This window comes from Phoca vitulina, unplaced genomic scaffold, assembly GCF_004348235.1.
Source record: "Phoca vitulina isolate PV1807 unplaced genomic scaffold, GSC_HSeal_1.0 scaffold71, whole genome shotgun sequence".
Lineage (NCBI taxonomy): Eukaryota > Metazoa > Chordata > Mammalia > Carnivora > Phocidae > Phoca > Phoca vitulina.
The window spans coordinates 12,460,724-12,474,498 of NW_022589774.1; the positions used below are offsets into that span (position 1 = coordinate 12,460,724).

General features: G+C 35.6%; 1 protein-coding gene across 1 annotated transcript in view; it reads left to right on the forward strand.

Annotated features, from left to right (window-relative positions):
• The window catches only part of HMCN1 (hemicentin 1), a 487,946-nt gene that overhangs the window by 257,191 nt on the left and 216,980 nt on the right, over positions 1–13,775 (forward strand). Inside the window, exons 15-19 of the mRNA XM_032393157.1 lie at positions 596–754; positions 7,497–7,691; positions 10,282–10,377; positions 11,544–11,671; positions 12,992–13,136. Of these exons, the coding sequence (XP_032249048.1) occupies positions 596–754; positions 7,497–7,691; positions 10,282–10,377; positions 11,544–11,671; positions 12,992–13,136 (723 nt within the window). The remainder of the gene's footprint in view (positions 1–595; positions 755–7,496; positions 7,692–10,281; positions 10,378–11,543; positions 11,672–12,991; positions 13,137–13,775) is intronic.

Sequence of the window (13,775 nt, forward strand, 5' to 3'; positions counted from 1 at the left end):
TCCCCTGCTACCAACAAGCTCTTCCGCATCCTCTCCAGATAGCTGCAGTTGCTTCTTTGCTAGACATCCTCAGAAGCCTCGCAGGTAGCCTGTACCTCTCCCAAGATACCATCTAACTGATAGCATTCAGCAAACCAAAACACTGGTCATTGACCGAACTAAGAACACCATAGTCTCCTAAAGCACTTCCTGGATAACTGGAATTCATCCTGCCACAAAGATGGTAGAAACCTTTCTTCAACCTTCATCTTCCCATTCCCATCTTACCTAACACAGCCATGGTGGCAGCTACCATCCTTTCCCAGCCCCCTGGTGCATCTTTGAAGAGTTCATTCTTATTTAGGTACATATACAGTAGAAAATATTTGGGGCCAGATTTTTGGCTCTCGGTCAGCCCATAGATTTATACAGACTAATAAATCAGCTTAGTGCCAAGAAACACTTCATTCTTTCTTTGCATAAACATTGGTTAAGTGTCTATGTTGTATTTTAAGAACTTCACAGTCCGTTTTCTTCAGCAGTTTTGAAATCAAACCAGTACCAGAGTAAACTATGTAAATACTTTAGTTAATGTTCTCTCTTTGTTTTGACGTAGGGGATCTTGAGCTGAGGCCCTCAACATTCCTCCTTATTGACCCTCTCTTGGGGCTTTTGAAGATTCAAGAAACTCAAGACCTGGATGCTGGTGATTATATGTGTGTAGCTGTCAATGATGCTGGAAGAGCTGCTGGCAAGATAACTCTGGATGTTGGCTGTAAGCATCCCAGCTCTGATAGACACGTTCATTTTTTTTCCATGCTAAGAACTTTGAAACAACTGAGTGGAAATATCTGTCAGAATGGGCAAATTAGAGTTAGCGTTTCAGATTATTAATATAATAACGGTAGTAAGTATTTACCAAGTGCTTTCTATGTGCCATGCACTGTGATAAAACCTTGTATGTGCATTATCTTGTTAAACTCTCAGAGCAATCCTAAGAGGAAGATATTATAATGATCTCCATTAGATAGATAAGGAAATGGAGGTGTAGCAAATCTAAGTAACTTGACCAGGATCACAGATCTATGGAGGGGCCGAGCCTGGATATTTGAACCCAGGTTATCTGACATCAGAGACTATAGGCTTCACTGGTATATCATCTATTGCCAAACATTTTCCTAACGGGAGTTGGATGACACAAAATTCCTAAGTATTAACATCTGGAGGCCAGAAATTAGACTTTGGCCCTAGACCATAATTTGGAGATGTTAATGATAGCAAAGGTAGCAGATTGTGCTTTTGCTTTAAAAAAAAAAAATTTACTAGCAATGATTCCTCAGTGTATAAAATAAAGTACTAATTACAAATCAATGTCAATCACATGAAGGATACAGCATGTGCATAGCAACTATCGTCAGATTACTCAAGAAGTTTGGTTCTCCCTCCTTCTTTGTCTCTCCATCTCCTGTTTCTTAAAAAAAAAAAATATATTTTTCTACATAGTGTGGTAACACATCATATAAAACAGAGCTTGCTTTGTATGAAAAGGAACCTGGCAGCTTAATTTTAACAGATAATTCAAACATTTACATCAGTTAAACTTATAAAATATGACATTTTGTTAAATTGCATTTTCATTTATGTATGATGATTTTCATGCCTCAGCTGTTTTTTTTAAACAAAAGTTAAGAACTATAAGAAAATGCATTTTTTTTTTAGAATAAAGTAATATAAAACATTTTAGCTCTATCTTAATTCTTTAAATGAATATAATGGCCCTGTAAGCTTAATATTTTGTTTCATATAAACTAATTTTTTTCCTCTTAGGATCTTTTTATGATCCCCTTGCCCTTGGGCTGTCTGAACACTGTGCGTTCTTGGTGATTATGCCCTTGGGGTAGAATCAACAAAGCTGGAAATGGCCACAAAGACCACAGTAGAATCTGACTAGGGCAGAGCAAAATGTATTTGACCATGACTAAACTCTGAGGTTATTAAGAGAAGTGCCTTGGAAATAAGATTGGAATCTCTGGGTGGAGGATATCTGAATCTACCAGCAGAGTTAAAACACAAGGAAACCTTTTAGAAAAGTAGGGCCCAAATGAAGAGGATCACTTGATACATAATTCTTGTTTCTAAGAAATATACAAGTACAGTATTTCAAATTCCCGACATTTTCTAGCTCTGCTTCTCCCTCTTCCCTGCCCAGATATTTTATATTTACCCAACATTCTTCTAGAGTTGTCTAGCTCTAGAGGAAGAACGAATTAGTCTGAGTAATTTTTCCCAGCAAAAGTGGAATGACACCCTCACCCCTCTCCAAGACTGTAAGAAAATCTAAACAGTGTACACATTTCTTTGCTTATTTACTGCCTTCTTGATAATCTTTTTAGTTTCTGGATTTTCCAGGTTATCTCTTTTGACTAGTGAAAAACCATGTAAAGTTTAGGGCTCTCTGTCCTGGAGTGACTTGCATTGGAATAGGAAACATCCTAACAAAAGTTTTGTATTTAATCCTTCATTCCTTGAACTGAATTTTGTTTTATCTTCACTCCTATTCAAGATCTTCACTCTCTATGACCTTTTCTACAACAATGGCTCTCTCAGCTTTTATCCTGGTCATCGTTCTGATGGAGCCATTAACATAAACTCAATTGTTTCCTTACTGTAACCTTGATCATTAAGTTGCCAAATAACTTAATACTAACATTAGTGCCGTGCATGCATCTGTTATGCCTTAACAATCTCCTTATTCACCGTTAGAATTCTGATTACCTTAGCTCACAAAGTTTGGTTAGACCTTGTCTGTCCACATAAAACAATGGTTATATATCCTAGCAGATACAGGGTGTAACTGCCAAAGGCCCATGGAAATCACAGTTGCAGTGATGGTTGTAGTTGTCACTATTAGGATTAAAAGCCAACAAACAAACAAAAAAAAAACCCGAAAATTTTCCTCAGAATTTACACAGTGGTTAAGAGAATGGGCTTTGGAGAGAGACTGGGTTTTCTGCCTGACTTTAATAGTACCTACCTGTTAAGTTAGTTGTAAAGATGAAATGAGACATCATTACCTACCCACATGCATTCAGCATGTCAGTGGTTGCTGCTCTCCCATCTGCTCACGAATGGCACACGTATCAAATACATGAACTTCACAAATTGAATTGTCATTTTGATTCTTGGAGTCCTGAAAAATAATACAGAAATACACATATAATAATGGCGTAGTATTTAAGATTAAGCATTGGGCTTTTAATATGAAAGTCACTGTTTCAAGTTGATTTTTTTTTTTAAAAAGGGCCTGAGATAATTCAAGTGCTACTTTTAGTAGTAGTGCATAAAATTAATCATTTGCGTTCCAAAACTATTGGGCATAAATTTAAGTAGCTTATGACTGAAAAAGAAAAACATGCCTTTATCCCTATCATGTAGCTGTTGGGCGTTCAGATCGTTTTTGTGGGCCTATTACCTTACATCAATACTAGATCAAAAAAACAATGATAAAAAAGCTGTTCAATATTATTGTGGAGTTATAGCTTCTTGTAGTGAGTCTCCTCTTTCCTGTTTCTCATTATCATGGCTCTGAGTTATGGACATTTCAGGTCAGCAGGGAAAGTTACCAGTGCTTTTCATCCTTTTTTAAAAAGAGGTAGTGAATTGTGAAGTCATTTGGAAGAGAAGAAGATTGGCTACATCAAACAAAAAGTTGGCCTGGCAGCGATTTTATTTGCAGTATTCCACACCACTCAGGATTTGAGTCTTAGACTGTGGTTTTGTGTTTTGTGCTTTGGTAGAACCAAAACAGTGTGTTCAGCCATTTTAGGAAAGAAAATCTCCGTTTGACTAATATAATGCAAGAGTTGCCTTAGTGGATATATATTTAATTATCACTAAAGGAACTAGAATAATTTTATGGAATAGCTTTTAGAGCAGAAAAGTTTGTAACTTTTCTGTTTTCAGAGTGAAAATATCAGTCGGTGACAACAAAGCCATACCCTGTGTTAATTCTGCAGTTCTTAAGGAATTTGCACACAAATATTTAGGGGATCCCAGTGAGTCCATCATAATCCTGACAGACTGTATGCACAAACTGAAATTGAAATTAATAATAGATATATTAAATTTCAGAGCTAAGATTTAATAAATTAACTCAACAATATTTATAACCAATGATAGTTAATATTTGGATGATTACTACATGCCTAAATGATTAATGAAGACTACCTCTTTTAACAATGTGAGATAGGAAACATTATCACCTCCTTTTGTTCATGGAGAGATTTAGACTGGGGGAGGCAAAATAATTTTCCAATTTTACAGACTAAGAAATAATGGAACTGCCATTCAAAACCACCTAATGGACTGTAATGTCTCTAAGCAACACAGCCTCCCCTGTGCAAGTCCCGTGTTCAGTACTACAATCACTGCTGCCCCTTCCCTGGTCCCTTTAATCTGTTTACCATCCACCCAATGTAATTCACTTGGAGTCCGAACTGGCCACACTCAGGAGTAGGAAGTATTTAAAAGGTTTCTTGGCCTGAGTTAGGAGTTGCTTCATTTTTGAGGTTTGCTTGTCATTGATGCTGTCTTGGCTGCTTACCTAGTGCCTGGTACTCTCATTTGCCTTGTTTTCTGGTACAAGTATGTATATTCCCTAACCTTTTGCTTGTCTTGTGCCTGACGCTGTTCCCAAAGCTTCTTCACCACAGATGACTTCTTCTGTCTTAATTGAGTTTTATGGGCACCATCTGAACTCTGCTTATCCTTTTTTAGTCCAGTTTGTTCTTGGCTTTCTTACTTCTGAAAATTCTAATTTGTCTCCATTTTCACTGATGGCTATGTTCTGTTGTGTCGGTAAGCTTGGGTTCTTCCCAAATACTTGGTCAATCCCAGGCTTCTGCATATCTTTTTGTTTTTCTGGAATTTATTTTCTGCCCCATTTTCACATCCACCTGCCCACACTCTGCACCTAATACATCCTGAGACTTTTATACTTAACGTCTATTTTTCAGAAAAGCAACTGGCTCTGGAATAAATGATTACTAATCACTCTAGAGAAAAGTAACTAGTCCTTTACACCTAAGATAGGCAAACAATGAGCTGCTTTATAAATTATTTTCTAAATATACTTATTTTGCCTATTATTTTTATAAGCCAAATTCCCATAGAGGTGGATTAAGAGAAATCTAAACAAGGCCTCACTACTTCTTTTTAAAAACATGTTACTCAATTGTGGGTTTAATTTAATTTAATTTTATTTAGGTTCAATAAACAAATAATAGGGCTTCTGAAATTGCCATGTTTTCTTCAAAAGTGCAAGTTCAAATGTGTGGGATCAAGGTTGTTATCATCACCATACACTTACACACATATACAAATGCACACACTAGATTATTGTTGAAATGTTATAATATTGATTCAATCATTCACAGATATCTAGCCGCCTTGAATAATGCACAAAGTACTATGTTAGTTGCCAAAAAAGATAAAATATGGTTGCAAACATGAACTCTCTAGGGAAAATCAAACATTAGTCTAATAAAAGGCAGCATGTGGGCCATTGCCATGAGAGTGATAAAGAGTGAGTTCTCTGAAACCTCACATAGGGAAGAAATCATGTCTATCTGGGAGGATGAGAGATGGCATTGAGGAGGGACCTTTTGAACTGGATTAAAGAATTGTCAGTATTTCAATAGCCAGAGATCAACAGCCAACATTGCATTTGAAAGGGATGGCAATAACATGCGGATACTGATATGAAAATGGTCAATCCTTGTTTGGAGAAGAATGAAGAGTTCGAATTGTCCAGAAAATAAGATTTCTGTAGGGGAATAATGGGAGATGAGGCTGCAAAGTTAGAGGATGTCCTTTAGCCCAGGCTAATAACGCACTGAGGCTGCTCGGGAGACAACTGTACATCCGAGTCCCAGGATGCCCAATGAGAAGGAAAGAAGTGATCTCTGCACCCATTTTTATTAGCCTGCTAAACAACTTGACTTTGAGCAGTTGTAAGAACCTATAGAAAAGGGGAGGCTGATAAAATGACAATGAATTGTTACCAGGATCAATCTAGTTTTCAATCCTACCTTCACCCTTCAATTCCATGTGACACTTAGCAAATTAACTATCTTGTCTCAGTTTCTTCATCTATAAAATTGGAGTAATGATAGTACTTACCCCATAGGGATATTGTGAAGATTAAATGAGAAAATTAATGGAAAGCACTTAACAACAGTCCTTGTCTTTGTAAGTGATAGCTGAATTTCTAAGCAAGATTTAACCTTGACATTATCAAGGAGCCCTCTCTTGGCTCCTCCTCTTAGAATCCTATATAAGCAGGGGGCACCTGGGTAGCTCAGTTGGCTAAGCGACCAACTCTTGGTTTTGGCTCAGGTCATGATCTCGGGATTGTGAGATCAAGCCCCGCACTCAGCCTGAGTCTGCTTGTCCCTCTCCCTCTGCTCCTCCCCTCGCTCCCACACGTGCTCTTTCTGTCTCTCTTTCTCTCTCAAATAAATAAATAAAATTAAAAAAAAAAAGAATCCTACATGAGCAGGTTTCATGAATCACCTCCAATAGCATCCTATATATTTCTCCTTGTCTTATATCTCATACCTCATTACTTTTAAGTTCTGGGGGATAGACATATTGAGAGCCTCATCTATTTGGTCTTGCTGACAGTTTTCTCCTATGTTGCCTTCCCATGTTTTCCAAGGTGTGCCTATGACACATTTCTAATTCTTCCTCCCGGCTTCTGTGTTTATCTAAATTATGTAGATAACTGTAGCCTTTTGATCTATAATTTTGTAATTTCTGAATCAGATTTTAACTCTAAAATATTAAGGTCTCATTATTCTCTTTTTATCAGATACTATATTCTGTTACTTAATTTTATTATTGATTCTCAAGCTCATATTTCTTTAACTCAAAAATGTAACAAAAAAAGGTGAAAGGTATTGAGAAGCAAGAATGTGATCTAGAACAAGGATATAATTTAGGATTAAATACTGTTAGCTGGTTATACAGTGATTCATTAAAGAATGAGCTCTGGTATAAATTAAGTTCTTTAAAAATTTGACCAAAAGGAGTTAAGTTTTGGAAAGTGTAAAAAATATTTCATTACAAGGCAAACTTATTTATAAGAAAGTTCAAAGATTTGAGCAGTATGACATAAACTAAAATTGAAAACAAATTTCTAAAATGAAAGATTCTCTTTATTTGAAGTAATCTTGATTTAAATTCCCACTCTTAAATTCCGTTCTCTTCATCATTTATCACTTTAAGGAAGTAGTTGAACTACTTTGTGCCTCTATTCATTTATAAAGCAAAAAAGAAATACCTGCTATTTCAGTGGCAGCCAGGAATACTTAAAGGGTAAACTTACAATATTATGTGAACAATACCTTGATTCAGATTCAATCTGCTGACAGTTTAATAATGAAGTTTATATTTTAATGTGCCTATATACTATCCCAATGACCTTTTTTTGTTTGTTTGCTTTAAATATCTTCTAGCACCTCCAGTTTTCATACAAGAACCTGCTGATGTTTCTGTGGAAATTGGCTCAAATGTGACATTACCTTGCTATGTTCAGGGTTATCCAGAACCAAAGATTAAATGGCAGAGATCAGACATCATGCCGATCTTCTCAAGACCCTTTTCAGTGAGTTCCATCAGCCAACTAAGAACAGGAGCTCTCTTTATTTCAAGTAGGTTAAAGGAAATATATTTTATACAAGTATATACATATATATTATACATTCATGTTCTATACATAGGGATTAGTCTGTTTAAAATTGTGAATTGATCTTGCCAACATTTTGTGTTTTTTGCATTTCCCTTCAAAAGAGTATTGAATTCTTATATTTTGGAATTGTCATAAATAAGTTATATTTTATTCAGATGTCATATGTCATATCATAAAGGCTTATGAAGCAATGTGACTTCTTCATTTCTTATTGCACCGTTTCTTATTGCAAATAGAGTCACCTGGGCCTCTAGGTGGATAAGTGATCACATTTTATTGACTCTTGTACCAACTGCTGTATTGAAAGGTAAAATATTACTAGTAGTTAGTTAACTTTAATGAAATTTTTTTTGACCAACAATACATAACCATACAGATAGGGACTCTATACCCTATTGAAGCTCCTTGATTAAAACTGATCTCTACCTGGAGCAGAATATTGGGAAAAAAAGTCAAACACTCCAGCATCCAAAAATTTTGCCTGTAAGCTCTTAAGCATTCAGATATTTGTAAACACTTCGTACTTTTTAAAGATAATGTTTAGAATGTTTGAATAATGGCACTAGGGTGATAAAATCATTTAGCCGATTAACTGGTTTTTAAAGAGTAATTGCATCTTTGGGGTTATTTTGTAGCAAGTCTCCAATAACTGATTTCCATGTTTACTAAATATTAAACATCCATTAGCCACTTAAACTTCCAAATACAAATTAAAGTAATTATAAGTGCTTTAGCATTCAGCTCTGGGCCAGACTCTGTGGTGAAGACAGAAGTCATACATGGGGTCCCTCACTCGGGCATTTTACAACCTACCATCTAAGGGGTGGCCACAAAAGTACCTACTGGGTCAGATTGTGCAGGACCTGGAATGTGCAGGTGAAGAAATGCTTTTGATGAGATAGAAAAGAACCCTCCAAGCTTCACTGCAGGGAAAAGGCACATGAAATACTATTTCAGAACAACCCCTCTGCAAGATGGGAGAGATGAGAAGGAAAATGGGGAGGCTCACAGAGTTATGCAGGTGGGGTGATAGTAGTGATGAGAAAAGCCCAACAGGAAATTGGGCCTGAAACAAATCAGATGTAAAAAGGGAAGATTAAAAGAACGCGATGTATTGACAAGTGGTTGCCCAAGTGTCCGAATTAAACTCTCCAGAAGGCAAATAGTGATAAGAAACAGTTCTCCGTTGTGTTATGTACGTCTACACAAATTAGTCTAAGAGTTGATAATATGAAAAATATCTTGGATAGAAACAGTGTGTGCCTTATTAACCAGATGATTTGCTGAATTTTCCTTTGCAAGTGTTTGCTGTCATTGAGAGCGGACACTGCCTGAGTTTACCAGATGCAGTCCTGCAGTTACATGCAAAAGGTTAACAGAGGTGTAGAAGCTTTGTCACTGCTCTTTATCTGAGAGAATATGGAACTGTTTAAAATGGAAAGCTACGTTTTTCTCTGTCAGATCTTTTCAGTAGATAACACTGTGCTTATTTAGTTAAGATATTTGCAAAGATTACAGTCATTTCCCTATTTAAAATCTTCTGTTGCCTCCCCTATTGCTCACAAGACAAACCACACTCTTTACAAGGCACCAAACTATGTCTTTAGCTTGTCTCCTGACTGTATCCACACAACCTTTAACCTAGTAGTCTTCAACCTGATCCCCCTAATGCCCTCCTTAATTAAAAATATTTTGTAATATCCTTTTTACTATCCGGAAACAAAGTCTATATTTTTGATCTACCTACATAGTAAAAACTATTTTAATACCTAAAATGTAGTACAAAGGAAAATAAAGTAATTTTTATTGAAACAATAGGTATTTCAATAGGTAAATACCCTGGCAATGTCTACATAATGTACATACATGTTTATGTACATCCCCATGAATTTGACAGCTCAAATGTAGACTGATAAATATAATTATCATATAATTATAAACAAAGTCATCAAATCCATGAATTTCCAGTGGGGTCTTCAAAAGTCTTACTGGACTTGGGATAATTGTTCCTTTCATGAATCTGCCCCCTGCATGGCCCCCCCAGTTTTTGCCCACTGAGTGCCAATATACTCCCCCAGTCATTGGGCCAACTAAAAAAAAAAATCTCTCTTGCAAACCTTCAAAATGCCCCCAGGGTGGTGCTGCGGGATACATTGGTAGTGCAGCTTTCCATTCTTTGAACAGACCTTGATTTTTCAAGTTACACTTTTGTCTCTGCAGCCCGTTGGGCTTGGACTGCCCTTCCCCTATTCTACCTGCTATTTAAGGTACAGCTTGTATCGTGCCTGCTCTGCGACTCCTCCCCTAAGTCCTCTACATGCCGTCCGTCTCTTCTGTCTCTGTGCTCCCACAGCTTTGTTTGAAATGCATATTACAGCATTTATCACACTGTGGTATGATTGTTGGTTTTTATGTATGTCTCCTCCCGTAGAATGGGAACTAGCAGAAGACAGTACCCACATATTTTCCACCCACAAATCTCAGCACTGTGCCTGGCACGTAGTTAAGCTTCATCGATGGTGTTAAATGAGTAAACGATCTCTTCTGTTTAGATTTATGGGCAAATGATAAAGGAACCTATATTTGTGAAGCTGAAAACCAGTTTGGAAAGATCCAGTCCCAGGCAACAATAACAGTGACAGGACTTGGTAAGATCAATTAGGTGCTTAGATATATCGCTCTTCCAAGTCATCAGAATTCTTTTACTACATCATCTCTTGCCTTTGTCACTTTAAACAAAAAAACAACAGGTAAATATTTGACTACTAAATTAGCCTTCCATCCCCCACCCTATTTCATATTTCATGGGATATTAGAACTGGAAATAACCTAACAGATCATCTGCTCTAAGTTCCTTATCTTCCATTTGAAGAAATGAAGGTCAATTTGAATAAATTGATTTAAATCTAAATCTAAATACATACATACACATATTAGAGTCACACACGGCACATGAAATTGTTTTTGGATATAGTAAGAGGTAGGAATATAATATCATTTATTTCCAAGTGGTAGGACATATGTTTCAATATCTTTTATTGAATATTCTCTTCCCACTTATTAAAATACCCATTTGGTCACATGTTAAATTTATATTCCTATGTCTATTCCTTGGAATTCTCTTTATGCACTAGTACTACATTGTCTGAATTATTACAGCATTTAATGTGATTTTTAGATCGTCAGTGCCTGTTTCTCATTAATATGCATTTATAAAATTTTCTTTCTATATCTCCCTTTATTCATCTACATATATTTAAATTTTCCAAACAGAATATCTAGGGATTTTGCCTTGATTTGTGTTAAATTTATTAATTAATTCCTAGAAAGGAACATTTTTCCGTCTAAGAGACTGCACCTCATTTTATTTGCTTGAGCTGTTCTGATAGCCTCCTAATTGATCTTATCCCTTCCGGTTTTTCCCTTCTCCAGTAAGTCTTAGTCACAGTTTTCAGATTAATATTTCCTGAGAATGGTTCTGATGATCCCACTTTTTTAATTTATAAGTGCTCTCAGTCCCTTTCCATTTGTCCATTGCATACATTGCACATCTCTTGGCTTGATATTTCTGGCCTTCCATGCCATAGACGAATTCTTTTTTACTTTCTCTACTCCAAACTATTGTCTGCCCTCTTGCCATTCCCTCTGCTTAGAAGGATCTTTTATCTCTGTCTTCCAGTTCAAACCCATTTATATTTAAAAATCTTGTTCTTGAAAATTCAATTTTTTAAAGAGCATAATCTTGGCCTATAAGGATGTTTGTCTCCCTTTTGGGTAAGATAGAGTTGATAATACCTGTTTCTCTCTGACTTAGTTGCTCCACTCATTGGAATCAGCCCTTCAGTGACCAGTGTCATTGAAGGACAGCAGCTTACTTTGCCTTGTGCTCTGTTGGCTGGAAATCCCATTCCAGAACGTCGGTGGCTTAAAAATTCAGCCATGGTAAGAACTTTTTAAATCCATGCATTCACATTTCTAATTTTCTTGCATAAGAGGCAATTTATTCCAACCATTAAAATTTCAATTTAATAAATATACAAAAATACAAAAGAAAAACTTTTTTTCAGTATTAACATGTTTATGCTGTTTATATTATTTCAGAATTAATAAGATGGAGAAATAGGCAATGGTGTGACTTTTATAGTTTTGCATTAAATTCAATGCAACTAATAAACTCTTCAGAATATGTAAAAACTGAAGCAAATAGAAAATTATTTTTATAGCATTCAAATATTTTTATATCCTCTTTGTAGGATGTAATAAATATTATTTCATAAAATTCTTCCATTTATTAATCTTTATTATTAATTTCAAACATTGTATCTTTTATCATGAGCTATTTAAAAATGTGGCTCTATATTGTGTCATTGTTTTTCAGTATATAACTTTGGATTATGAAAGGATGTGAAAAAATTTTCACAGTTCTATGGAATTTTTTGCAAACATGCTATCTCTGGCAATAAATTTTCATCTAGTTAAGAGCACTTTTCCTTCCATTTTCCAGGGTAGTTAGACTTGCTGTCTTTTTGAAGTGCCAATTAGAAGTGAATTGACTCCATGGAATAAGATGTAAAATTGTTCATATTTGCATAAAACCCTGAGGAAAATTAGTAGACCTCACTCAATAATTAAATGCCCTTATAACAAAGGATGATACTGTTTGAGCACTAAGGTATTCTGTGATTGAACAAAACGCATAAATGGCACAATTAGAGTATCATTTTTAACAGAAAATATTGCCAACCTTCTCTGACACAGTTCCTATATCATACATTGCCTCTAATATTTGCATCTTTCACTGAAAAGGGTGAGTGTTGAGATGAATCACATTCTCTCAACTTGAATTACTGCCTATTTGCCAAAATAAAAATATCAAATAGCTTGCAAGTGGTAATATAGTCTTCCTGGAAAATAACAAATTAGTAACAAGTAAAAATGACGAGTGGAATTTGGGTCCTGAGGAATAACAAAAAGCACAGAGACACGAAATAGAGACATCACTTGACATGAAACATCCTTTTTCCAGCATGTGCGTAACTCCAACAGATGTTAGTAGGTATAATTTTTGGTGGTATATCAGGATGACGTATAATTGATTCTACTCTTGGTAACATTTTATGTTCATCATTTTTCCCTTAAGGTTGTTAAAATATTTTGTTATAAGACATTTAATAACCCAGTTGGGAAAAAAAAAAAACAAATCTGGTTTTGGCTTAGGAAAGTTTACCTTTTAAATTAAATATGACTTTTTTTTTCTTTAAGTTGGTCCAAAATCCTTACATCACTGTACGCAGTGACGGGAGTCTCCATATTGAAAGAGTTCGCCTTCAGGATGGAGGCAAATATACTTGTGTGGCCAGTAATGTTGCTGGAACCATTAATAAAACTACCACTCTGGATGTGCATGGTAAGAGACACACCCATTGTAATTCTTTCCAAACCATGTTCAAAGCTAGGTTTATGTCTCTAAATCAAATAACTCTGTCTTCTAGTTGTAAGAAGTAGATTTTTTTCCTAATTGTTATTCTTAACAAAAAGCCTTATTTCTTGAACACTATTTACATTGTTAAGGCTGTTTCCAGAATTCCCTTTCCTACATACACAAAAAGGCTTTATTGGGAGTCACCAGCTGAGTCTGGCCAAGGGCTTTTGTAAGTGGTTTCTTAATTGATAAAAGTGAACTCAGTTCTCAAAGAGTTAGGTTTAAAAATACATTTTAATTTCAGGCAAGCTGAACTTATTATTCCATCCAAATTGCCTTTTCTTTTTGGATTGTGCAACAAGCATGTCCTTACTAATGACCCCTTTGTGTGTTAGCTAGAAATGACCTAAACTTTTCTAAAGGCCGCCTCATGTGCTCCAAACAATCTTTTTGCATGTTAGATAAGTTAAAAGGTCACAAATAAGAAAATCCAAAAGCTATCTTTTTCCATTCGTGACTAACAGTCACGAACTTTTTACATCTCAATAAATAGTGACAACTTCATAGTTTAAGAAATTGTCACAAGTTTTTTTTGTATATTTTCTTTAAAGACTTTGCAACATT